This window comes from Pseudocercospora fijiensis, assembly GCF_000340215.1.
Source record: "Pseudocercospora fijiensis CIRAD86 unplaced genomic scaffold MYCFIscaffold_2, whole genome shotgun sequence".
NCBI classification, from domain to species: Eukaryota; Fungi; Ascomycota; class Dothideomycetes; order Mycosphaerellales; family Mycosphaerellaceae; genus Pseudocercospora; species Pseudocercospora fijiensis.
The window spans coordinates 1,708,335-1,733,988 of record NW_006921533.1 but is presented as its reverse complement, the minus strand read 5'-3'; the positions used below and the strand labels follow the sequence as shown (position 1 = coordinate 1,733,988).

The window sequence follows — 25,654 nt, the reverse complement described above, 5'->3', positions numbered from 1 at the left end:
TATCGTCGGATAGCGAGGATAAGGATAATAATAATAATAATATTAATAATAATAATAATTAAGCGCTAGGTTCTTTGTTTCTTTTTTTTTCTTAGTTTAGCTAGTTGTAGGTTCTCGAGGCTGCCTTGTCGAAAGACGAGGTCGTAAGACCTCTATAGCATATTATAATAGCGCGCTGCTGCGCTATTTTAAATGAAAGTTTATTGTCTAGCGCTAGCCGCCGTTGCTACTAATCGTCGTGTCCTCTCTCTTGTCTACTATTACAGTTAGCTAGTATGCGCTATACTGCATTCCTTATTGTATATCTAAGTAGCGCTAATTCGATTGAATTTCTGTATTTAGTTAGCTATATACCCGCTAGTGCCCGCAGTTATCGACTAATAGCGAATTTCTGTATCCGTAGGAAGGTGATTCTTGTCTAGTATTCCTAGACCTGTAGCTATTATGTCTAGTGCCGCTGCTACCTAGACTTGTTACTTAGCTCCTAATCTGCTGCTAGTTGTCCTAATCTTAGGCTATAGCTGCTCGTAATCTAGTTGCTTGCTACTTGCCCCTCGATGTTAATGCCGACAGTTTGGATTTTCCGTATTTATAATGTCTCTACTACGGATATAGAAAATCCAAATACGTTATTATTATTGCCTAAGGCGATACTGCGCTAGTAACTATTTAACTATCCCTTTTTCGAGCTCTTTTGAAAAGAGTACTAATGCTCTCCTTCTTAGCAGCAGTCCGAATATTAGTGCGCTAAAACCGCTCCTCTAGGGATGCCTTATCGCCAAACAGCGCAGCTATTATACTATAGTATTGCTCGTTAGCTAGGAAGATATTCATCTCTATATTTAGCGCAAACTGTACAGTCTAGCCTTCTTGTTCCTTGTATAGGAAGCCCTAGGCGTCCTTTGTAATATATCGTCGTCGCTTAGTGCGTACGCTGCGGGTATCTGTCGCCGGTAGCTATATAGGATATTGCTAGTATACACTAGTTATCCTAACGCTAAGACGACCTACAAACTCATAGATGTTGCTATATACCTCTTTAACTAAGCCTAGCTTTAAGTCTATATCCTATTCGTCTATCTCGTATAATCTATATATATCGTCGGAGTTCGAGTTCGTATATAGTAGCCCTACGATTATATCGGCGAATGCTCTTTAAAACAATAAGGCTTCCTCGTCGTCGGTAGGCTCGAGAGATTAATAGCTAGATTCTGCCTTATATTAGATATTCCGCGCCTATATAACCGCACGGCCTACGTTAGGAAAACAACTAAGGACTATAAGCTAGCTTAATACTGCACTACTATATAGGTTGACTTAGATCGGGAGTAGCCCTCTCTAGATTCTCTCGATATAAACTAGTAGAGGGATGTTATCGCGTATTACATTATCGTATAGATGTTTAAATTCTTCGATAGCAGTCTTCTTAATAATACGCGTGCCGTATTTCTGTCCTTGCGCAGACTTTGCCTTACTAGATATATAGGCTATAATGAAGTGCTCGAGCTATGATCTAATACTTACGCTTAGTAAGTCTAGTCGCCGCTGTACTATGTTCGCTGCTTCGTCTACAACCCTTTAATTATAGATTCGCTCTTCTTCTTCTTCTTACTATCGAGCTCGATATTCTTCTATAGATGTTTGTATTTTAGCTATATAGGCTTCTCTACGGGCTTGTATCTAAGCCTCTAACTAGGCTACCCTTACATCTAACTCAGCATCCGCTTACAGCCTCTTAGCCTGTTCCTTCTTAATAAGTAGTTTGTTAGCTTCGGCCTTCTATTGCTATGTAACGCCTACTTTCTTCTCTGCTTGCGTTAGCCTAGTAAACTTGTCCTCTGTAGTAAAGCCGAGTCTCCGCTCGTTTTCCGTAATTGCAGCTCTAGCATCCTCGAGTGTGAAATAATATCTCCGACTTCGAGGGGCTGCTTAGATACTAGTACGGGACGCTGCTGTACTCTATTGTGCTATTGCGGCGCGAGTTGTAGCAGTTATCTTTACCCGTTTCTGTAGGCCTAGACTAGTACTAGACGTATATGCCTTTCGCTTCTTCGTAGTATTCTATAGACGGACTATTAAGTATCTAGTTAGCTTCTTCTTAGTAGTAGCATAGAACTTGTCCATTATCGCTACTAACCTCTGCTAAGAAGTAGCTATCCGGCTAATTCCCGACCGTACTATCTCTAGCCCTACCTCTTCCTCTTATTATACTACTCTCGTCGACGCTTATTTATTTTGCTACCTAACTTTGTCGAACTGCTTACTCGTAGACTTGCGGGCCTTCGTAGTAGCAGCTTAGTCAAGCTTCTTCTAGCGTTCATTCGCTTTAGCTACTGCTAGATCTTAGTCGACTTGTATAGGAGGAATGCCTTTACCGATAGAGACACTAGACTCGGATTGCTAGAGGGCTTTAGCTATAAAGCGATCGCGATATACCTATATGTCTCGAGCGGTTATAGCCTTAAATTGCTTTAGTGTACGTCTCGTAAACATTATATCGTTATCCGAGAAGTAATCCTTATCTTTACTAGCCTCTTATCTAAGTTCCCTACGCGCTTAGCGGTTAGCATTGCTTGTATTAACTTCCTTTCGGTACCGCTAGACATAGAAGTCTACCCTATTATAGATAATAGATTACTCGAAGCTAGATAATCGTAATATCTCGTATCGGATACTGTCCTTATCGCTCTTATTACTACTTAATAGCTTGCCTATACTATAGGTGTTTTCTTCTTCTCTATTGCTGCTACTACCGCTGCTATCGCCGTTATCGTCTAATTCTATAATATATAGCGTACCGTCGTAGTTGAACCGCCGGCGTTTAGGTTGTTTGCCCTTCTGTTTGCGTTTGTCGCTAATAGGATGCTCGCTAGTCCTACGCCGCGCGCATGTCTTCTTTATATAGCCCTTGCTATCGAGTCTATGCTCTTTGCAAATAGAACACGTCTTTATAGGCCCGGCCTTCCCGCTTTTAGACCTTAGCTTACGCTTCTTGCGCTTACGAGCCTTCTTAGGTCGACCCTTAGTCTTTACGAGTAGTAGAGGTTTAGTAATACTATCGGCTGAAATCTGGTTATATGTTATTAGGTGTAGGATCCCTAAGTAGGTATCGAGGTATAACGCCTAACTATACGCTTCGTATATATAATCTTCTAAGTCGTTCGAGATTAAAGGCTCGTTCTTAAAGTAGCGGATAGCGATATACGCATGTTCGTACGGCATTCGCCTGTCCTAAAATGCCTTATAGCTATATATTCGTATATTAAGATCAACGATGTAAGACTCTTTCGATGCGCTACTCTTAATTACTGCCTTGCTAGCTACCGTTAGTAGACAATTCTACCTAGAGCGCGATTTGTGTAGGTATCGCTGCTGTTCCTCTCTATAGTAGTCTAACTAGCGAATTGACCGGAAAGTACGCTACCGTCTTTCGTAATTCTCGACTATTAATCTCTCCTACATTGCTTAGTAATACTAGAACACGGTTATCTCGCGCTCTGCTAGGAATTTGTTGTTTATAGACTTAGAATTGTTCGAAGTTAGGTGTCTAAACCGAGGGTATTCCTCTAGTAGGGCGTAACATATTGTCTACCGAGACGTATTAATGCTTTCGAAGTATAGCTCGAGTTCTACTGCCTCTCTAGCCCGGCCCTTACGCTTTTCCTACGGTATCTCGTATAGTATTGCTAACTTCTTAGCCTTAAAAGGAATCTCCGTTGCGATCGTAGCGAGGTAGCGGATAGCATTTGCGATCGTAGGGCCGAAATACTCCTCGAAGTTCTCTACTAGATGCTATATATAGTAGTAGTAATGCATACGACGCCTACTGTATACCTTAGTTACTATAGGAATTAAGCCTTTCTACCGATCGCTAATAAGGGCCCTATATTCTGTAGCAGACATTTCGTCTATAATTTGCAATTGTTCCTTAAAGTGCTTAAGAAACTAGGACTAGGTTTCTTCTAACTCGGAACGTAAACAGCACTATGCTATAACATATACTTGGTTCTTAGCGTTAATGCTAGCGATAATAAGGATAACGCTACCGTATATACTAGACATATAACTACTATTAAGGGTAAGCAGCTTACGCAGATGTCGAAAGCTACGTAGGCGTACGTATAGGAATATAGCAGATGCCTAATGTCGATCCTTATAGTCTGTCTATAGAGTATAGAAAGCTCTAGTATATATATTGTCTGTGCCTTATGTTCTATCTATTGCGTCAAATAGTAGTCTAATCTTCTACTACGACTCTTGCTCTAAGCTAACAAGTTCATTTAAACACCGTCTCTTTATCCGCTATGCTTGTATATAGCTAATCTTATTAAGATACTAGTTCTGCTCCGCGCGTCGGAGTTAATTTGGTGTAAGTCGCTAATCGGCAGCAATAGCGTCGATATAGTGCTTAAAGAGTAGACCTACTTTATAGTTCCTCGGATTCTTATAGTGTATTGCTAGAGAGCATTCGTGTTCCTTAAGGACAAATACCTAGACCTCCTTTCCGTCGACCCCCTTCCTATTACGGCGGAGTAAGACCTTAAATATGCATTAATTCCGCCTATCTGCATCGGTTATATAGTACTAGCGATTGCTTAGATAGACGTACTCTTTACGGGTTGGCTTAGATAATCTTGCAAATGAAGCCTAACCTCTCTATGCTATATACTAGTCGAATGCCTTTACTATAGTCTATATATCTAGATAGTATTAGTCTTAGGCAAGTAGAGGAGGGGCTAAGCCTCTAAGCGTCGATAGTGCATTTATACTCGTAGAAGGGAAGTATTCTAGTGCCGGGATTGGCTCGTCTAGTCGTAGGGTTAGTAGCTGTTATAGTTGTCGCGTTATTGTAATAGTAACGAAGCGTGCAGAGGACGCGATATAGTTATTTAACGTGTTTGATATAGAATTAGGTAAGAATTGGCCTAGGTCTTAGCTAGCCTGCTACTCTATCTCCTCTACCGTATTCGTATCCTTCCTACAACGCCGATACGACGCGCTAATATAGCTAACAACGCGCCGAAAGCTATATCGATAGTATCGAGATATATAATTACAACCCTAGAGCTATTGCTATAGGCCGAGCTAGCTGATTTCTACCTAGCGCTACTACTAGCATTATTCTACCTTAACGCAGTGTTTCTAGACTAGACGTATACTATAGATGCACTCTACCGAGATGTAATTAGTATATAGGAATATAAGGAAGCATTTATTGCTCTATACTAGACAGGTCTCGTCCGGAGATTCGTATACAAACTAGACTCTAATTGTGCGATAAACATTATCCTAGCAAAGCAGGAAGACGGCGTCCGGGTCGTCTATTTTACGGATTATTCTTCTTCTTATATAGCGGTAGTAGCGAGTCCTCGGTACCCGAAATTCGCACTAGGTGCGATATACGTCGATATAGTCTAGGCATATAATACCTTTATCTATTAGGTTATACTTTCGAAGGGATAGGCGAACACGACGGAAACATATAATACAGCGCCGCGGAGTATTTTATCGCACTTAAAGCTTAGATATAGCCGATCGAAGGACTGTATATTTCGTGTTATTATCCGGTATTAACACGAACACGAAGGGGGTAGTACTAAAGTTCGATAGTTTATAGAGCATATATATAGAGTCTAAGTGTTATGTAAGCAGGCGAGGCGTAGCCGAATTTCTGTATTCTAAGCGACTTACTATAAATACAGAAATCTACAACTCGACCTAATGCTCGGTCCTAGATTATACCTAAACTAGTATCGTTATATTACTAACGACAAAGCTGAATCGGCTTTAAGCAAGCGCAAGTAAGCGAGGCGTAGCCGAATTTCTATATTCTATACGATTAAAACTCGACACAATGCTCGGTCTTAGATTACACCTAAATTAGTATCGTAACATTACTAGCGACAAAGCGGAACCGGCTTTAAGTAAGCGCAAGCAAGCGAGGCGTAGCCGAATTTCTGTATTCTGTGCAACTTGCTATAAATACAGAAATTCAAAACTCGACATAATGCTCGGTCTTAGATTATACCTAAACTAGTATCGTTACATTACTAACGACAAAGCTGAACTAGCATCGTTACGTTACGTCCTACTATCGAAACCTAACGATACTAAGACACCGTTGTTACTTAGCCGCTAACTAAGACTACAACTAAAGAGCTATACGCTAAAGCCTACGCCGACGGCAAGCGTCCTACAACTAAAGAGCTATGCGCTAAAGCCTACGCCGATAGCAACTAAGACTACGACTAAGACTACGACTAAGACTAAGACTATAACTAAAGAGCTATGCGCTAAAGCCTACGCCGATAGCAACTAAGACTACGACTAAGACTATAACTAAAGAGCTATACGCTAGCGCCTATAAAGACCCTAACTAAGCGTAGTAGCACTTAGATTCCGTAAAGAGCAAGAGTAGAATTTAGTAAGAGCAGTATAGTTTTAGCAAGAGTAGCATAAGTTTTAGCAGGTTTTAAGAATAGCAGTATAGATTTTAGCAGGTTTTAAGAAGAGCAGTATAGATTTCATTAGTTTATTAGATAAGCAGTACAGATTCCTAGCTAGAGGACCGGGCTTTTAGTCGAGGAACTATTAGCCCTAGTAGTGCTAGAAGGGCTAGCAGTGCTAGTAGTAGCATGTTCGGTGGATCTCCGCAGCCCTATAGCGTAGTACATTTACCGCCTTGCTTCTAGCCCTTGCTGCTATACTAGCTGCCTTTAGACGGCGAAGGCGGAGGTGTCTCCCCTAGATAATTCCCCTATATCCGCCTATACTGCTCGCGCCCCTTCTACCGCTACCTCTCTTCTTCTACTATACGCTCTCGGTTGATTGCTACTTAGGCTTTGGCCTCCGTGCCTAGACTAACTTAGGTGCCGCTAGAGCCCTGCCGAACAGCTCTCTGTATTTCGGCGTCGATTCGGGCTGCCCGGGCCTAAAGATCTCGTGTATTTAGTAAAGATATTAGCGATTTAATAGCTGTCTTGTAAGGGCTGTCTTAGTAGCTGTCTTAGTAGCTGTCTTAGTAAGGGCTGTCTTAGTAAGGGCTGTCTTAGTAGCTGTCTTAGTAAGGGCTGTCTTAGTAAGGGCTGTCTTGGTAAGGGCTGTCTTAGTAACAATATAGAGTATAGAGAAGTAACGAATGCTTTATACCTCTAGAGAATACTAACTGCGACCTAATGTTTGCTACAAACAACCTCTATGCTAGCAATCAAAAATGACCTCGAAGCTAGTAGTTATAGGCATACTATTACGCATTACCTAGAGACACCGCACATCGCCTACTAGCAACTAGCATACTGTAGTAACAAACCTGCGTAGCACAGACGGCCGTATTATTAGACAACGGTAGCGAAGATATTATATCCTATAAATATAGAAATTCGCTATTAGTCGATAGATGCGGGCACTAGCGGGTGTATAGCTAACTAAATACAGAAATTCAATGTCAATTGAAAGCCGCAATAGCTAACCCTTAACTTCTTCAACAATAAAGGATAGTACTCGCAGTGTCGCTAGCGAACGCGGAATTGGTATATTAAGAGAGCTATACTACGGATACAGAAATTCGATTTTTAGCCGCCCCCCTATTAGCATTACTATCTATTCAACCTAGTTATATTAAGAGGGTTAAGAGGTAGGTGTTTCAGTTATGTTAAGAGGGTTAAGAGGTAGTGTTTACTAGCAGCGGATATTATTGAATGGCCTATACCTTGTTATTAGATAAAAATGCAAGAGGAGGTATAGACACATCTCCAACTCCGCCGCCTTCTTTATAGCTAACTACCGCTGCCTCCGATAGCCAACTACTACCACTTCTTTATAGCTAACTACCGCTGCCTCCGATAGCTAACTACCGCCGCTTTATAGCCAACCACCGCCGCTTCTTTATAGCTAACTACCGCTGCCTCCGATAGCCAACTACCGCTACTTCTTTATAGCTAACTACCGCCCCTTCTTTATAGCCGCCCCTTCTTCATAGCTATAAGTATTAGACTAGCGTAAAGAACAAGAAGAAGGCTAAAAGCTCGTAATGTTACTAAGGCCTAGAACTAATGCTACCCCCGGGGTGCTATTAGCTAACTAATTAGAGGCCGGCAAACTAGGACAATAAGACTACACTACTATAGTGAACGCGCACCGAGTATTAACAAACGCGCTATAATGCGTTAACTAACCGCCTACTCTTTTAAGGACTCTACCTCTTTACTAACGCACCCTATAGGCCCTCCTCTTATTCCTTTATTCTGTCGAGGCCTCGAGGCCTAGGCAATCGGCGAGGGCGGCGCGGCCGGCGCGGCTATGTTAGTAACGGTGTTGCAGAGTGTGTTATTAGTCGAAGAAGAAGATTAGAAGCGAGGTGAAGTTGGCGCTAAGACGACTAGCGCCGCTATTGTTAATATCACTTACTGTTATCGCTATACTTACGAAGACAACCTCACCTACACTGCGGCCTAAGGCCGGAAGCGCGCTATACTAATCAAGTCAAAAGAATAGCTGTATTAAAGGTTTAATTAAAACTTTAAGGCTAAGTTAAAATATTAAGGTTTAAAAGATTAAGTCAATAGACTAACTAAGGGCAAAACTATAGAGCTAAGCTAGCCGGGGTCGATCTTGCGGACAATAGGTTACTCCTCGATCTATCTAACCCTTTAAGCGAGGCGAACCTCTACTACTATACTTATAATAGCCTTTATCTATAGAAACTAGACGAGCTGTGTTTTTTCTAAAAAGATAAGATAAGATTAACAATTGAAGGCTGCCAAACCTAACCAATTGGGGCTAGCGAAACTACGACAGTAAATAATAGCCCTCGGAACGGACAAACCCTCGGAAGCGGACATTGCTAGGTCTTTTAAGAGTAGACGCAAAGAACTCGGTACGACATTACTCAGAACGGAGGCAGGGCTGCAATACCTCGTACGTCTACCTATTATAGTAGGGAAGACGCGCTCGTGTTGTAATTAGTCGATAGTCCTTAATTCTTATAGTTATATATTACTTCACTATATACAAGGATAGCGCAGTTAGAGTTAGACATTATATTATATTAGAGGTAAGGTTTAATATAGTTACATAATCGGTGGTTGTGCGTTCAATTCAGCGCGGACTAAGCGGCTTATTAGACCTGCTAAGTTAGCAGCTATAGAGGTTGAGACTAGAACAAAGACCGGCTACGAAGGCGCGGCCTTTAGAAGGGAAGCGTATATCAGGACTAAAGAGGTTATACGTGATTAGCATATAACCGGGCTCGAGTGAAGCTAGGGTCTCGATGCCTTAGGTAGGGCTTAATATATAGAATACAGAAATGCAGAAACAAGCTAGGAGTTTTTAAAAGGTTAAGAGTAAAGGTCTAGGAGGGACTCTAATTGTAGCCGTATTTCTGCATTCTATACAATATATATACAATACAGAAATGTAGAAACAAGCTAGGAGTTTGTAAAAGGTTGAGAGTAAAGGTAAAGGAGGTTTAGGACTCTAACTGTAGTAGATTACTGCCGCATTTCTGTATTCTATATAATATACATATAATATAGAAATGGGGAAATGGTATTTAACTATAGTTGTCCCGGACTTACAAGAAAACTACAACTCTACAACTAAGTAGTAGCAATAGGGGATTTTCTATATTTGCTAGTATGTACTGCGGATATAGAAATCCTATCCGAGTAATTAGTATGCCAATGCTTACTATCCGAGTAATTACCATGCTAATGTGTCCCATCCTAGTAAGAGGTTTACTATTCGAGTAATTACCATGCCAATGTGTCCCATTTGAGTATTTACCCGGATTAAAATTCCTCAGTCAAAATCTTCTTCATCTCCGCCTGCTCCTTCTCATAACTCAAAATATTCTTCTGACTGGCAGAAATCTTGCCTAGCAACCATTGTATCCTCTCAAACAATTCTTTCGGCTGCTTGCTGAGCTTCGAAAGAAGTTCCAATTCCGTCTCGAATTTTTCGATCGATTTGTTTTCGCCGCTGATGGCGTCGCTGAGTAATGTGAGCTCCATTTTTGCGCGGAGGACGTTGTCTTCTACGAGACGTTGGAATGCGGGTTGGTAGACTGGTTTGCCGGGCTTGACGCTGTAGGGTCTGCCGTTCCAGGATTGTACTGTGATGAGTTCGGCTTGCTCGAGGGCCTGAATGGCTTTTTCGCCACCATTGCTGAAGGGTCCTTTGGTCAGGATCTCATTGTAACGTAGTGCTTCATCTTTTGCGAGATCGCGGACGAGGAGCCATGCTTGTGCCGAGGTCCATTCTCTGTTGTCACTTCCGAGGAGGAGGAACATCTGTAATCAAGATCAGCGAAATTTGAGGGTTGAAAGTGCTGCTGAAGTGCCTTGCCTTTAAGATCTCGGAGGCAGATTGGTCGACAATCTCCTGAACAGCTTTTGAGGGTGTTTCTCCCGCTTTGATACGGCGTGCAAAGAACTCCAGATCAGTCAAGCGACCTCCAAGGTAGCCAATGACATTGTCCAACTCTCGAAGGTCTTCTCGCTTCTGGCTAGGCGTAAGAGACTTGCTCTCCTCATCAGGACCGCCCTTAACCTTGTGAAGATCGGCATCAAAATCGAGATGGGAGATGACATATCGCTTTGCAACTTCTGGCGAGCAGTCGCCCAGCGAAATCTGGCGGAAGACGCGATCCGGTAAAGCCTTGCTCAGTGACTTGCTGAATGAGACGTCATTTGTCAAGAATATAACATGAGCGATGTTTGATGTTGTCAGTGTCGCAGCCCACTCAGCAAGCTTGTCATACACAAGCGCTGCACCGGGCTCCGAGCTTTTGTGTAGGAAGTTCTCGATCACCACAACAGGCCTTCTTTCGGGATGTGTTTCCAGGTACTCATCGTCTGACATCCTGGCATCTTTGTCGTCCCTGCTTCGTCCGTCTAGAGCAATGCTCCTCAGGGCAGCGGTGGTCTTGGTCCAGATCTTAATGAGCTGATTCTCAAGCGTCTCTGAGAAGCCAGCTTTGGTTCCTGTCATACCTTGTGCTGCTAGGTCCATTAGTCCGCTAATGTTGTTGACCCATGAGAAGACCGGGCGATAGCCAACCTGTGCCGCCGCTGCAGCAATGGTGGAAGCGTCACCACGAGATTCCTGAATTGGCTTGCAGTCCACGACCAGCACTTTGTGCGCTTCGCGCTTATGCTTGAGAGCATGCTCAATAACCAATTCGCGTTTGCCACTTCCTCGTGGCCCTTGCACTACGATGAACGTGTCCGCAGACTCCATCAGCCATGACTGAATTTGCTGGATCTCGCTTTGTCGATCATCCCAGACCACTTGCATACCACCATCGCCATGATTGGCGTCTGACCCAAAGTATTTGACTTTGTTGTACAGATCCTCGCCCTGCCGGATGAACCAAGCAAAGATTGCTTTCTCCTCCAGATGGAACGCTCGTGTAATGTGAGCCTTGATAGACAATGTCCGTAGAGGGTCGAAAATGGTATAGCTGATTCCAGCAATGAGAGCAAGAAGTAGCGGCAGCGCGATTCTTGGATGGTTCATGATCCAATCCTTGATCCAGCCTGCGCGCTGCTTCTTCTCGTACGTCAATCGCAGTATCGTGCCCTTCTTACCTCCGCCTTCAGCATCAGAGACCAGATAGCCATGCATACAGTTCTTAGCCATGATGGCTTTCTGGTGATGCGTAAAGTCCAGGTACGCATATCGCGGGACAACTTTCGAGTCGGATGGCTGGGCAACGATATCTGACAGCTTTCCGAAGGGCCGAAAGAACGAGTACAGCTGCTCCTGTCCAAGTTCTGCAGCTTCAGCTCCAGGCTCGGTCGGGAGAAACTCGACTCGAATGCGTGTAGATGGAGTTCGCGAAAGATCTTCGAGCCAGGGCCTGCCTAACACAAAGCTGGCTCTAACATGCGTAAACGGATTCCACCACGGTCGAGCTTTGTTCTCTTCTAGATATTGGGTGACAGCCACCGCGATGGATTTGGAGTCACTCGTCCCATCGTGATGGAACTTCAGAAAAGCAGCACACTCAGCATACCTCGGAAGAATCTCCAGCACTTCGGCCTTGCCAAGATTCGCATTCTTGACCGCGTTTTGAAAGACAGTCTGAGGGTTGACGGTACCATACCTGCCCATAGCAGGATCGAGCTTCTTGGTGAAGCCTGAATAGCCGCCGAAATGGGATGTTAGTCGCATAAGCCATGACAAGTTTGGAGGAAGGATGCTGTCCATGAAAATGATGCCTTGCTGGGGAGCGGTCGTGATGTGGCCAGTGTTGTTATCACCGGTATCGCCCGCCATGAAGCGTTTCGAGGCCAGCGAAGCTATGACTGATGGCCGCAGCTTGGAGCGCGTTGTTGCAGCGAGCAGCGGACACGCCGCCTGACAGACTTGGCGCCTCATGGTGATTGTCTGCAGCGGCTCAGCCGCCCAACAAGAGTTTATCTCATCTGTATCGGTATCCAAATAGGCGAGGCTTGAGGTGCTCGATATGTCGACGTGAAAGCAAGGTGTGCTGGTCCCAGCAGGATTGGAAACAGAGTTCGCATAATACTGCTTCTTTGGTCATGATATCACGTGTTCAGAGACAAAGAGTGCGTGAAGAAGAGTGCCACTAAAAATGCCTACAGAAGCTACCATTGCATACACTAGCACATTCGCATGTAACGTGATTGATTTCCAAGCCTAGCCCATAACTCCGTTTCATATGCCGCTACCATCCTAGTTGACATCGAACAGCGGCTTCAATGTCTTGGCAATTAAAGTCCACTCATCCTTCTCCACCTCGTCTCGATAGAACTCTTTCAAGCAGTCAATGGATGCCCTGCTGACCAGGGAGTACAGCATGTCCTTTTCTTCCAGCTGTCTTCCGTAGCCAGGCTGATTGGGCCCTTCAATCTTGACAGCCACAGAAGGCGATCCCTTCTTGCAAATGGTCAATTGCTTATGATCTCTCTCAATGGAGACCACACGTCCCATGGATATGATATCCTTGACACCCGTGACAGGATTTTGCTTCACGGCAGCAATTGGGGTGTGCAGTCGCAGATTGCCAGCGACGACGTCGACACCAACAACAATAGGGTCCTTCTTGTTGAAGACCGAGACCGGGCTGAGGACACATGGGAAAACAGCAAGCATCTTGCTCTCCTCCTTCTTTTGCGCAGTAAGCTGCTGCATATGCTTGGTGAAGTCGTCGAAAAGGTGGTAAATGATGTCCGCGGTGAAAATTTTGACGCCCATCTGGTCCGCCAACTCATGGGCATCTTTGTCGACCTTTACATCGAAGCAAAGCATGACCGCATGTTCCTTGCTCTTCTCCAACATGGTCGAAGCTGTGATGACATCACGCTTGTGTACCGGACCGATGCTGATGTTTGAGACTGGAATCTTCATGTCCTTGAGGAAAGAGAGGAGTGCTTCCAGAGAACCAAGAGTGGAGGCTTGCACTGTAACACCACGTCCACTCTTGGAAATTCGGGACATGAGATTCTCGAGATCACCCATGACTTCTTCCTCAAGCTCTTCAATCTCATCTTCGTCATCCTTGTCCTTCACAAGCAGCACACGAGAACCAGCAATGGCGTTGTCGAGACCGTTGGCAGCAATCTTGACACCAAGCGCAGCCTTGACAACCTTGTTGTGCACATATTGCGACTTGACACGAAGTTCCTTCATCTCCGCAGGTGTTAGAAGAGCACGAATGTCAGTAGTGATTGGTCCATCGGTACCACAGAGAACAATTCGATCGCCCTCATGCAGAACACCGTTAGACAAAACAACATCAATGGTAGTTCCCAGGCCTTCGATGACCTTAACCTCGAGAATAGTGCACTCCACCTCAGAAAGATACATGAGCTGCTTGGTCATGCGCTCCTGAGTGAGGGTCACCAGCAGCTTGAGCAGATCAGGAATACCTTCACCAGTGTGTGCCGATGTGGGCACCAGAGAGACATACTTGGCCATGGACTTGTTCTCATAGAAGAGCTCGGCGTTGAAGCTTTGCTCAGCGAAAGCAAGCTTGGTCTTTTCGAGTCTGTCGCGGAATTCGTCCTGGACGCTCTTCTTCTGCAAGCCGAGCGAGTCGCGGAAACCGTTGTTGGAGACGGCCTTCCAGCCATAGAGACGATCGATTTTGTTCAATGCAACAATGAAAGGAGTCTTTCGATCCCGGAGCAAACGCATTGATTCCAATGTCTGAGGCTCAAGACCGTGCATGATATCGACAACCAGAATGGCAATGTTGCAGAGCGAGCTACCACGGGAGCGCAAATTGGTGAAAGACTCGTGACCGGGTGTGTCGATGACCAAAAGACCAGGCACTTTGAATTCGAAAGCGCCATCTTGGTTTACCACAGCAGTCTTCTTCTGAAGAGCGTCGACTGGGAAGTAGGTAGCACCAATTTGTTGTGTGATTCCTCCTGCTTCTCCTTCCTGGACATTGGTTTGTCGGATCTTGTCCAGAAGTTTCGTCTTACCAGTATCGACGTGACCAAGAATACAGCAAATTGGCGAACGTAGATTGTCCTTGGAGGCCGCAGCGAGCGCAGCTTCTCTTTCTTTCTCGCGCTTCTGAATGGTTGCTTGCCTCTTTTGCTCCGCTTGCTTCTTGGCCGCAGACAGCCGCTCTTCTTCTTCCGAGGACGAGTCTTCTTCCGAGGACTCGTCGGAGTCCTCAGCGCCGTTCGTTTTGGCATCAGCCTTGGCGGCATCGGCGCCCTTTTGCACTGCTTTACCGTTCACCGTGGGCTTGACTTGCTGAGGCTCCTCGTCTGAATCGGCATCCCAGCTATCCTTGACTCCATCGTCGGACGCTTTCTCTGCCATAGCTTCCCAGTCTTCAAGCTCATCCTCTTCATCTTTCTTACTCTCGGCCTCAAGTCTCGCTTTCTCGGCCAATTCAGCAGCCTTCTTTTCTTGCTCCTGCTGAATCTTCAACTCCTCCATCTTTTGGCGAGCCTCTTCCTCTTCACGGGCTTGTTGTGCTGCGCGCTCCTCAGCTTCCTTCTTGGGGTTCTTCTTTTTGCGCATGTCCTTTTGAGTCGGCTTCTTTTCTGGTTCGCCATCGATTCCTGCGACCTTGACACCCGATTCCAGCATCTGCTCCAAGCGTCTCTTCTGCTGAGCCTCCTGTTGTCGCTGCTTCTCAGTTTTGTAGGTACCGGCCTTCTTCTGCTCCTCAATCTTGGCCTTCTCCCTCGCTTTCTTGGCAACCTTCGCTGCTTCTTTTGCTTTTTCTTCCTCTTCGAGCCTCTTGCGCTCCTCCTCAGCATCAGCTGCCTCCTTCTGCTTGGCCTCCGCCTCTTCCTCCTGCCGTCTACGGAGCTCTTCTTGCTGCTTCTGCAAAGCTGCGAGCGCCGGGTTTAGTTTCTTCTTCTTGCCGCCAGCGGGTTCAGGGACGGCTGGAGCTGGCATTGGGGCAGCCTCCTCGACAGGCTTGGCCTCAGCCTGCTTCGGTTGAGCAGCAGGCGCTGACTTCTTCTTCGCGGCAGCCTGTTCCTTTTTCCTCTGCTTCTCACGCTCTTTCTTCTCTTTCTCCTTCTCGGCCTTGGTCTTCACTCTACCACCATCTTCGGCATCGTCATCGTCGTTCGCGGGTTCCGGTTCGGCCTTCTTATTGCCGCCCTTTCCTCCTTTCTTGCCCTTGGCTGGCAAATCAAACTCGTCATCCATGGTCGCCTCCTCTGGCGCCTTGGCAGCGAGATCAAGCGCTGACTCGGCAGGTGTAGCAGCTCCGCTAGCATCCTCGCCTTCGACGAAGTCATTCTCGACGGTCTTGCCCTTCGCCTTGCGCTTTTGCTTGTTCTTCTTGAGAGCTGCCATCAGACCGCCGCCGCCGCCTGTCTCTTCTTCTTCTGCGTCTGCCGCAGCATCAGTAGCCTTGGCCTCTGCTTCTGCCTGCGCTATGGGATCGGCGCTCTCGCCAAGGCCCTCGTCCCAGTCATCGTTGGCCTTCTTTCCCTTCTTTCCTTTGGGTGCCATTTCGACGGTATTAGAAGGCTAGTGTTGAGTTGTTCCGTAAATGAATCTCTTTTTCTAGTAGAAAATGGATTTCTGGAGAGAGGTGGCTGCCTCAGCTGTTGGTTGAGTGCGGTCGTAAAGATTTGCCTCCAAACTCGGGAGGCGGATCGGGATTCAGGAAATATTCGCGAGCTCTCATACTACGATGCGGAGGCGGTATGTCGGTCAGGCGCACACAAGCGCGGTCAGTGAGTTGCAGACTTGAAATAGCCTGTGTGGCGTGGCGTGTATTGCCAATGAAGACCGGAAACAAGCGTGGAAGGTGGAAGTGGGTTGAATTTCGAGTCGAAGTGGGGCAAGCGATGATGTCGGCTTTGTCCCGGAACAAGCTATACTCGAAACTCGAAACAATACCACAACTCTTGTTACGCTCAAGTATGCTGTGAAAGATTTCTGTGAGTCACGGCATACACATGATTGCCGTACGAGAGCAGCAAACACGAGCGAGACTTGTGGGCCGAAAAAGTGACATCCGTAGATACGGACTGGTTGAGACACGAGTTTGCAAATGGATGCATTGCTTGGACGCTATATGTTATGTCGGCTCCAACGCCTGTGGCATAATCACATGCTGAAGAGCAAATTCGTGGTGTCATCGCCATCTGCTGGCTTGGCCTTGTCCCCAGCCTTGGACACCGGACTTCCATGCGCGAAGAACAAGATCTTGATGGCGATCGCAAGTCCAGCATGAAGTGCTATGACCACGATCAGGAGGATCTTGGACGTCTTCGCATCCGTTGCAGAGACGACTGGATAGAGATTGCGGAACAGGAACACCGCGGAAAGTGCAAATCCTACTCCAACGAATGCGAAGTTCAGAGCTGGACCAAGTGTTAGCTTCCACTTGGAACCCAGTATGTTCTGCGACATGACCTACCAGTTAATGGGCTCCATGACACCAAAGCCACAGGTATCCAGATCAAATTTGCATAGCCGTATAGCGCCCAGCACTCCAGTAAGTTGGCGCTTTCGCTCCCAAACCACTTCAACGTCGCCCACAGCCCTAACGGGATCACAGCTGTGTAGCCGTAAACCAATCCCGCCGCCCCAGAGAGCAGTCTGAAGTCATATGCAAAGTGTCCCTTGCCCTTCTCTGCCAGATATTGACTGATTGTGCCTGTAAGAAACAGGATGACCACCACTGTTGTAGCAATCCAGAATGGACCATATAGGTCTGGGTTCCCTTCTAGCACATCGAGAAAGTTTTGTCTTGGGAAAAGTGCCGCCTGGCAGCGATGCAATATCTGGTTGGTGTCTACATCGAAGAATTGCTGGTAGAAGGCTATTGACCAAAGATAGCGTTTCGAGGATGAGGGCGCATTCGAGGACGGGTTGAGGAAGGAGTTGTTGGCTTGGTCGGGCTGGATCTTATTTCCACCTCGTGCGTTTTGGTTTTCGAATGCTAAAGATGAGGTCAGACATGGCTTTTGATGTAGTTTGTGTTCGCTCGCACTAGAGTTATGGAATTCGAGGTCATCGTTCAAGTCTGTATGGCCAAGATCTCCCTAGGCAAGGTCATTATCACGCTATCGGGGCGCGTGCTTGCAATAACCAACCTCCGCGTCGACATCCACGACGACATCGTAGCCTTGTCGATTTGCCATGGCCGCTATCTGTTAAAACTTGTTGATTGCTCAGCAATGGCACAAGGGCACAAGGGCACGATGGCACAATGCGTTCGGAGTCGATGCCTGGTGAAGCCCCGTCGAGTTGAACACATATCGCAAGCTTTAGGCACGCGGCTCGAGCAGGGATTATCCTCACTAGCGCGTTCTGCGGTCCCTCCCGAGGTCTTCACGCTGCTCTCGCTTCTTTCGCGCAGACATCTCACCTTCACGTCTACACATCTCCAGACATACGAGACTTCGGCACGGGAGTTCCCACCTGATTATATCCTGTATCTCTCTCAATCACAGAGCGTGTCACGGCTGACGCGCTGGTCCAGCATCTCGTCATTCGCATCCAAGCCATAATATGGCGGCATAGTGAGGAGCATGTGGATACACGACAAATGCCGAGAGCGGAGCAGTTCACACAAATGGTGATCAAATTCTCAAAATATCAAGGACGTGCAGTCTACAAATCCTGCCACTGTGCTTGCTGGTATGCCAGCCACGCTCAGCTTAGCCATCGCAGCCGAAAACTCATTCGCCCACAAGCCTACCCCACGTCAGCGCATGCCCTTTCTGGATCAATATCGAACGAACCTTGATTGCGGCCGAATTGCGTGAACGAGGGACCAGTGGCCGAAGCATTCGCGAGGTTCACATCCGAGTTGAAACGATACACCCCTGGAGGATTCCTCCGTTCTTGTGCTTGACGGTAATATGTGACATCCCAAACTCCTGGAGTGGAGTCCTGTGGTCCTGTTGCGCTGATGAGCTTGAGCACAATTTTAATTTGCAGCATACCTGACTAACCTCCAGCTGGAATGCCATTCGCCTCTTCACTGAAAGATCTGGACGTGGAATGCGCTCCCATGAGTGCTGCCAGCTCTCTGGCACTGATACCTTTGTCGGCCCAAAGTGCGAGTAGTGTGTCTGCGTCCGATCCTGGACCGAAAGCGTTTGGAAGGAGGCCGTCTGGTGCTGCTGTTGTGCTATCGTTTCGTCCGACCACCTGCGATTAATTAGCATCTGATTTCGGCGGAGCAAAGATCAGATCTGCTCACCGTTCTCACAATCGGGCCGCCTCTGCAACTTCGGGTGCCTACACTACCAGCGAATTGCACGAGATCGGCAGCGGAGATGCCGTTCGATTTGTATCTGGGGGATAAAGTGATATATCAGTGACTCTGACCCACCGACTGCCGGAAACGACTTACTGGTTGTATTTCGCAAGGAGATATTTATCCCGGTAATTCTGCTTCAAAGGGTTGTTCGCTGGCCGAGATATCTCCTCATCATTCAACAGTAGCGAGCCGTCCGCGCCGCCAGACGCTGGGGCATAGGTTGGGTTCTTTACAGAGTAGCCAGCCGCATCATGGAACGCGAATCGAATCGCTGATCTGGCCAGGTCGTTGCATCCAGCAAAGTCCAACCTCAGATCAGAAGCTATCTGCGTCCAGACAGATGGACATCCAGAGCCTCCGCCATGACCGCTACCCGCTCCGAATTGAGGTGCTCTCCTCTCCAGGCTTACGCCACTGCAAAGCAGAGCTGTGACAGACCAGAGGAACAGGATTAGGGACATTGTAGAGAGATCAAAAAAGAAACCGCTCAAAACTTGTGGAAAGGCTACTTCTTGCAGTTCATATACCGTGGTTGCCCAAATGACAATTCATGCTCAGCCCATCACGTACCGGTGTGGCTGAACTAAGGCCACCGCTCCAAAAGAACTTTGCGTTGTCAGATATCTCGCCTGAGGTGTCTTTCGAGACCAACAAGTTTTTGGTTCTGAATCACACCAGGCTATTGGCGGCACATCAGCGTGACACTCAGGAGTAAACGCAGGAGCGAGCCACGAGGACTCGCTCGACACGAGTAGGAGCAATAGAGATGAGGTCTACTCGCAATAAGCACTGGTCAGAGCAAGTTATCGCTTGTTTTCATCAGGAAAGGAAGCATCATGAGCAGTTTGCTGCAAGGCCTATGCACGGTCAGCAATAAAGGCGGAGCAGCCACAAGCTTAGTGGTCTTACCGGACCGAAGCCCTCCACTGACCACATACAACACTGCACCATTAGCTGATGCAGTGCAATATTGGGATCTAGGGCCGCAAAAACACACGTGAATGCCATGAGGTCACATTGGCGACGAGTCACTCGTCTTTGCTTACGAAGTTCAGCATTCATTTGGTCGAAGAGCCCTATCGGATTTCTACGGCGTCTTACGGGAAGCGAGTCGAAAAGCTTTTGCGCATGTTGATCCTCACGCCCTGCGTTGAGCTTTTTATGGCTCAGCCTGCCACAAGTACCGGCAGCCTTCCGGACGTACCAGAGACGTGAGTTCAACTCTATGCTTTAGGGCATTATTAAAGGCCATGATGAACCTATACCGAATCTCGCGGTTGAGATCATGGGAATGAGAAGGTGGCATCCGAGCGCGAGCGAGATGCGAAGCCCTACTACTCAATGATTTCGCATCCCACAAAGAGGCGCCGATATATCCGCTACGACACTTCTCAACGATGGAGATTAATTCACGACCTTAATGCACCGATTGACGCAAAGGCGTTAGCTTGCACAGCACGAACAAGTGAAGCACGTGGCTGTATACTTAAATTGTACTCCACACCGTGCTGCCGCTCATCTACTCATCAGAGCTCGACATCTCTGCCCGGAGCTTGCTGCTCTGTGGCGGAGGCGCTCCATGAATGTGACACGGTCGTGCCTCACTTGCTCATTGTGCAACTCATCTTTACGCCTACTCCCCTAAGTCACCCTGGAGAGGCGCCCATCGCACGGCGTTGGGACGCAAGGTGAGTGGGAAGCAAACATACATCGTGTGGAAGTAAGAAAAGGATGAATGAAACGCACACGTGTATTGCAGACACCTAAAAGTACATCACAGTCTCGTAAACTCGTATCTCATGCCGTCGGGTATCATTCATCACCCATGTTCCATATCATCTTGTGTAGCATGTTTCATATCTCATCGCTCATTTATCATCTCCTATATTTCATTCACTTAATCATTTATTCGAAATCTTCGAAATCTTCCATACTGTCTTTTGCAGCTTCACGCCGCTGCTCACTTCCGAAAGCTTCTCTTCTTACGAGATGCCATCTCAGCAGGAAATTCGCCCTCGTCGCTCGCACCATCCGCTGAAGCCGAGCTGTTGCGCTTCGCCAGCGTTTGCGCACTCAGCTTCGCACCGGGCTTGTACTGTCCTTGGTTGTTCAGTCGTACCGAAGGAACTGGACGACCATATCGCTCCTCAAGAAACTTGGCTTCGAACTCGCTTTTCGTGAACTCGCCATTGCTATCCGAAGCTTTGCGTTCATACCAGAGTGATAGCCGCTTAGTGAACCAGTTCTTGCTTTTCAGTGCTTGCTGGCCCTCGGTATTCACTCGCAAGGAGTTGATTTTCTGTTGGATTTTCTTGTCACTGCCACATGCCTTGGCGATTCGTCCAGCGAAGTCGCCGAAGATCTTGTCGGTGTGAATGGAGCCGTTGAGAAGTTCGGCGTCGGCGATGTCCTTGTAGTCTTCGCCGGTATAGGCGTGAGGATCTTCGGGCATCTGGCCGTGCTTTCTTGCTGTTGTGGTCTTCGCCTTCTGGCGGCTGTCTGGCGTTGGTCGTGATCCTGGCTGCGCTCTTGGCTGTAGTTGCGGGACAGAGGTTGGCTGCGGTGAGAGTGCTGGAATCCTCACATCTGCATCGCCGGATGGAGCCAACATCCCAGCAGAAACAGTGCCTTTAGTGGAATGAGGGTTGGCTTTTGTTGGCTCAGCTCTGGCGGGCACTGTGAACGCCTTCCACACTTCTGATACAATCTCACCGTCTTGTCTCTGTGTTGCTCTACCGCAAACCACGAGGAGTTATGGCGCTTCGAAACCTGGTGAGGCATGCTCGATGGTGAAGTGGTAGCCATCTTGGGTGCTGCTCAATTTCCCAACGTCGAAAGTGGCGCGACCTTGCATCTGCTTTGAGGCCATCTGAAGCAGGACAGCCATGATATCCAGGAAGCTGTTTTCTCAGGAAGCACAAGTGAGTCCAGGGAAGTTCTTGTAAATCTTGAAACTGACTGATTGATACAATAGCACGGATGAAAAGACTTGCGTTTGCAGCTACCAGCTCAACCCGGTAGCTAGACGAGACGTGGCGGGAGATATCGGCATCAATAGCGCTTGCATAGCGAGACTGCCACGCCATTCTTTGAGACCGGTTGCGGCCCTGGGAGTGACACTTCGAGAGTCTCCATACTACCGCGAGTATCGCCAGTCAGCTAGCCGCCCAAGCTTTCGTCGCTCCCATCGAGCACGCCTTTATCCATGACTTCCAGCTCGGTGCTTGCTCCAGAGGATGTCTTGAGCACTGTACTGAATTTTAGGAGCGACAGCATCAAAGCGCTTGCTTTCAATGAACAGACTCAGTCTTCACCAAATGCGAATCTCCTCCAGTTCTGGCCGAGTCTGATCACGCCGTCTTTCAGCTCCCATCCCTTGATATGACATATCTTTTCAACGGCTTCTTGCAGATATTGGTCCATACGCTCGCCAGCTGTGTGCAGGTCGCTCTCCACCAGTACTCTGTCATCTGGCACTGCTTGTACGGCAGCTTCAACCTTCCCATTTCCATCTTCGGACCAGGAATTGATCGTCGTGCTGAATGAGAAGAAGATCTCGCACGGTACCCTAGAGTCAATATACTGCTTCACGGTCTCTGCGGGTCCGGAGTAGGAGTGAAGGCACAGTCTTGGGGGGTATGATCTTGGTCCAGTTTCTTGGTGAGGACTGTCATCGTGATCCTCATCACCAGCATTACGTCTTGCTGCAGATTCCTGTTCTTTTCGAGCCCGTTTGGAAAGAGGCTTAAGCTCGTGCCCTTTCCAGGTCTTCGCGACGGTCTCATAGACGATGCCATGAGCTGCAACGCCGTGACATGATACGGCCCTTCCCATCTCACCAGCAAGTGCAAGCTGTGCAGAAAGTACCTTCTTCTGATGATCCATGCTGACTCTATATGGACTAAGACGGCGGCCTTCACGACCGCCCGGAGTCAAATTTTCATCGCGCTCCTCAACGTCCGCCGGCAGCCAAGCTTCTGGTATCCGAAACGAACGATCCAGTCCGACTTCGCCAACCAGTGCTAGAGGGTATTTCTGTAGATATTGGCGTGTCTGAGAAATGAATTCACCCAATGGCCTCGGGTCGGGGAATGTATCGAGGAAATCCCGATCATTCGACTTTGGTATCAATACAGATTGATAGTGAGCAGCTTTTTGCTCCGAATTGAGGGGATTGACGCCTCCATATTCACTCTCATCATACATGTGGTGAGAGAACCACGGGTGCCAGCCAAACGCTGGGATAATTCTATGCTGCTTGCTGGCAGTTTTTCAGTACCCATGACAGCCAAGCAGAAGCGGCATTGACTCCGTGATTTACCTCCAGTCCATCGTGGTGTCGTCTATGTCTTGCTCTGTAAGGCCGTATTGATCGGCGGCGTTCGCAACCAGGTGCTGGTCTTGTGCTCTTGTCGCCATGATTGTCAAGACTTTTGCTCGCATGGAAGGAATTGACTGCAGGGTAGAAAGAGTGTCTGTGGGATGGCAATGCGCGTCGAACACGCCCAGGTGCCACGGAAAGCCCTCCTCGTGCCTCTTTTCGGTCCTTTCGGCCATCTTTGATTCCGTTGTGATGATTTGAAGGACGAGGAGCAGGCGACCGCGACCGACGGGACCCAAGATGAGGCCGAGTAATCACGTGGAAATGCTGACTCATGTCCATACAGTAGTTCTATTCTGCCGGGATATCGCGTTCCGAGTGGTCTTCGTGGAGGCGGAGGCGGAGGCGGAGGCGGAGGCGGAGGTGGAGACATCCTTTCTACAGTGTAGAATAGCACAGAGTCTCTAGAGAGAATTCCCGGGACGAGAAGATGGATAAGTCGGGTATCTTGCGGTACAGTGCCAATGGACGACGCGAGATCCGGATCAAATCCATCACTGGTCTGCTGGAAGCCACTGTTTACGTCTGTATGTTCGTGACCGTGCTGTGGTTGCTGAGCCTTGCTCTGCTTCTCATGTTCCCCATCACACCCCTTCTTGCTGCTGTATGCTTGCCAGCTCGAAGTACCGATCCCATCGCTCTTCCCTGGGCCGCTTGGTACGAAATGGCCGTGTGGGCTGTCAACTGCATATCGACTTGTGTGCGAGGCGTCGCTGCATCGATCCACGACACACACTCCTCGCAGCGGTCCCTGTCGCCCGCGGAAGAACGGCGGTGGCAAGAAGCAAGGGCATGCGGTCTGGTCACACCTGAAGAATTTAAGAATCGAAGCTTCGGAGCTCATGCTCAATCGGCCTATGGAACGGCAGGCTATGCTCTGAAAAGTCCACCACGACCCTTGGCCAAGCCTACGCCACTTTCCTCCAGCTCGACTCAAACGCTTCGAGCCATCAATTACGACAGCCCAGATGCCATTCGTCTGGATGAGAGCGACGATGAGCAGCTTGTATGGATGGCACACGCTTTTTCTCGAACCCTCGAGCAAGCACAACCTCCCGAAAGTCGCGGACAGTCTCCAGAGGACGGTCCAAGTCGTGTCACCAGCAGAAGGAGCAGTCGGAGCATGAGCCCCGTTCTATCCAGAGCGTCACTGAGGCCTGGAAGTAGCGGCAGCTTGACACAACGACATGTCCAGAGTCGGGACGGAGCTGGTCCTGTATCGCAAAACGGTACTCGACCTACTTCCTTTTCACTTGGACAAACGGACAACGATTACTTTCTCACCAGCCAGCACTCTTCGTACCACCTTAGTGGTGATGTAAGCACAATTTGGCCTACCGTCGAAGGGTCAACTCAACCTCGTACGCCTTTGTGTGGACATACCAGAAATGTCAGCACAGCTAGCTTAGCCAGCGTGCCTGAAGTCGATGTCGAATCCTTTGCCGGCACGTCTTCCCAGAGGCCATCAAGGAAGCGTACGCGGACTGGCGAGCACATAAGAACACTGCACATGGCGTAGCAGACTTGCACGAATGTTACGACACGAAGCACCCAGCCTACAATTTCGACCGTCCCACGGAACTGCCGAGCAATGGATCTGTATTGAAGTTGCTGCAACATTGCAACACGCACAAGATGGTCGACGGGCCCTTCCAGTGGAGGAATGGCCCAGACTTCATCTTGAGATTCCAAGCGAGCAGAGAGTTTCACGTCTGCGATTTCAAGACGCCACGACGTGCTTGCAGCCGTCAAATAGAGTCAGTCATACGCAGTGAACATTGCAACTGCACATCATGGGAAGGCCATGATTCTTGCCACATTCATCACTCACAATTGCATTCTGACGGTGATATAGCACACGGTAATGCTTTTCAAGATGTGCACGCTTAATTTCTGACTTGCCGAATTGTGAGCTCACAATTCCCAAGGCCTCGATTTTTCATGCCCACCCTCTCATTGCTCCTCTTGAGCATTCGCCTGACCACCCGTCTCCTGCTGCTTTCCTGCCGGCTGCTTTCCTTTCTGCTGCCCTTCCTGCTGTCCTTGTTGCATCTCCCTCTGAATCCTCAACTGCTCAAGATGAGCCTCAATAGTCACAATACTCTGATTAAACCCCACAACCTGTTGTAACATCATCATAGCATAACTTCCGGCGCGATCTGAGGCCATCGGGTACACGAGATCCTCGTGCGAGGTCGGATAACCACGATCCCCAGGGAATTCGTGTTCGCTTTGAAGTTCAATGCCGAGATCTTGAAGCTTGTTGCGGCCTTTGAGATAGACGAATCTGCGGTCAATGACCATGTCGCGGAGGTAGCAAGCGAGGGTGTGAGCATGTGCGTCTGGCAGGGATACTGGAGTGAGGAGGTTTGGACGGCCAGCTTGGATGGCTTGGTCGAAGTGGGATTTCAGTTGGGGAGCATTTTGGGCAAGTTTTTCTGCGGGTGTCATTGTAGGCTTTGGTGGCGAGAGGCCAGAAGAGTTTTTGGGCGTCATTGTGGACTTTGATGACGATGGGCCGGAGGAGTTTTTGGGTGCCATTG

At 48.0% G+C, this 25,654-nt stretch overlaps 7 protein-coding genes across 7 annotated transcripts; all 7 read right to left on the bottom strand.

Moving 5' to 3' along the window:
* Window positions 1-9,607: 9,607 nt before the first annotated feature.
* MYCFIDRAFT_202204 (uncharacterized protein) lies at window positions 9,608-12,461 on the bottom strand. The gene is made up of 3 exons (XM_007924984.1): window positions 12,102-12,461; window positions 10,345-12,035; window positions 9,608-10,289 (listed from the first exon to the last, which is right to left on the bottom strand). Exons 1-3 carry the CDS (start codon window positions 12,379-12,381, stop codon window positions 9,789-9,791), a joined length of 2,472 nt encoding a protein of 823 aa, XP_007923175.1. The 5' UTR covers window positions 12,382-12,461; the 3' UTR covers window positions 9,608-9,788.
* A 113-nt stretch (window positions 12,462-12,574) lies between these two features.
* On the bottom strand, window positions 12,575-16,210 carry MYCFIDRAFT_52906 (uncharacterized protein). The gene has a single exon (XM_007924383.1). The coding sequence runs from the start codon at window positions 15,958-15,960 to the stop codon at window positions 12,700-12,702; it is 3,261 nt and encodes a 1,086-aa protein (XP_007922574.1). The 5' UTR covers window positions 15,961-16,210; the 3' UTR covers window positions 12,575-12,699.
* Window positions 16,211-16,563: 353 nt separating this feature from the next.
* On the bottom strand, window positions 16,564-17,603 carry MYCFIDRAFT_82636 (uncharacterized protein; the record flags this gene model as incomplete). Its single annotated transcript, XM_007924673.1, has 4 exons — window positions 16,564-16,820; window positions 16,877-17,401; window positions 17,453-17,504; window positions 17,556-17,603. 4 exons carry the CDS (start codon window positions 17,601-17,603, stop codon window positions 16,564-16,566), a joined length of 882 nt encoding a protein of 293 aa, XP_007922864.1.
* Window positions 17,604-18,067: 464 nt separating this feature from the next.
* Window positions 18,068-19,101, bottom strand: MYCFIDRAFT_120453 (uncharacterized protein; the record flags this gene model as incomplete). Its single annotated transcript, XM_007924983.1, has 5 exons — window positions 18,068-18,159; window positions 18,207-18,365; window positions 18,420-18,618; window positions 18,671-18,764; window positions 18,824-19,101. Coding segments are annotated over 5 exons (822 nt in total), but the record flags the coding sequence as incomplete, so codon positions are not given.
* Window positions 19,102-20,690: 1,589 nt separating this feature from the next.
* Window positions 20,691-21,341, bottom strand: MYCFIDRAFT_193882 (uncharacterized protein; the record flags this gene model as incomplete). Its single annotated transcript, XM_007924982.1, has 1 exon — window positions 20,691-21,341. The coding sequence occupies one exon, from the start codon at window positions 21,339-21,341 to the stop codon at window positions 20,691-20,693; it is 651 nt and encodes a 216-aa protein (XP_007923173.1).
* Window positions 21,342-21,704: 363 nt separating this feature from the next.
* MYCFIDRAFT_72351 (uncharacterized protein) lies at window positions 21,705-24,302 on the bottom strand. Its single transcript, XM_007924541.1, has 2 exons — window positions 23,052-24,302; window positions 21,705-22,991 (listed from the first exon to the last, which is right to left on the bottom strand). Exons 1-2 carry the CDS (start codon window positions 23,285-23,287, stop codon window positions 22,034-22,036), a joined length of 1,194 nt encoding a protein of 397 aa, XP_007922732.1. The 5' UTR covers window positions 23,288-24,302; the 3' UTR covers window positions 21,705-22,033.
* Window positions 24,303-25,064: 762 nt separating this feature from the next.
* Window positions 25,065-25,652, bottom strand: MYCFIDRAFT_193880 (uncharacterized protein; the record flags this gene model as incomplete). Its single annotated transcript, XM_007924981.1, has 1 exon — window positions 25,065-25,652. The coding sequence occupies one exon, from the start codon at window positions 25,650-25,652 to the stop codon at window positions 25,065-25,067; it is 588 nt and encodes a 195-aa protein (XP_007923172.1).
* Between the last annotated feature and the right edge of the window lie 2 nt (window positions 25,653-25,654).

Coding starts and splice junctions, on each gene's coding strand:
- MYCFIDRAFT_202204 (XM_007924984.1), bottom strand. CDS start 12,381: ATGAGGCGCCAAGTCTGTCAGGCGGCGTGTCCGCTGCTCGCTGCAACA. Junction 12,036..12,101: donor TCCTGCTATGGGCAGGTATG/GTACCGTCAACC, acceptor GCAAGGCCGAAG/TGCTGGAGATTCTTCCGAGG. Junction 10,290..10,344: donor CTGCCTCCGAGATCTTAAAG/GCAAGGCACTTC, acceptor TCTTGATTACAG/ATGTTCCTCCTCCTCGGAAG.
- MYCFIDRAFT_52906 (XM_007924383.1), bottom strand. CDS start 15,960: ATGGCACCCAAAGGAAAGAAGGGAAAGAAGGCCAACGATGACTGGGAC.
- MYCFIDRAFT_72351 (XM_007924541.1), bottom strand. CDS start 23,287: ATGGCCGAAAGGACCGAAAAGAGGCACGAGGAGGGCTTTCCGTGGCAC. Junction 22,992..23,051: donor GACACCACGATGGACTGGAG/GTAAATCACGGA, acceptor AAAAACTGCCAG/CAAGCAGCATAGAATTATCC.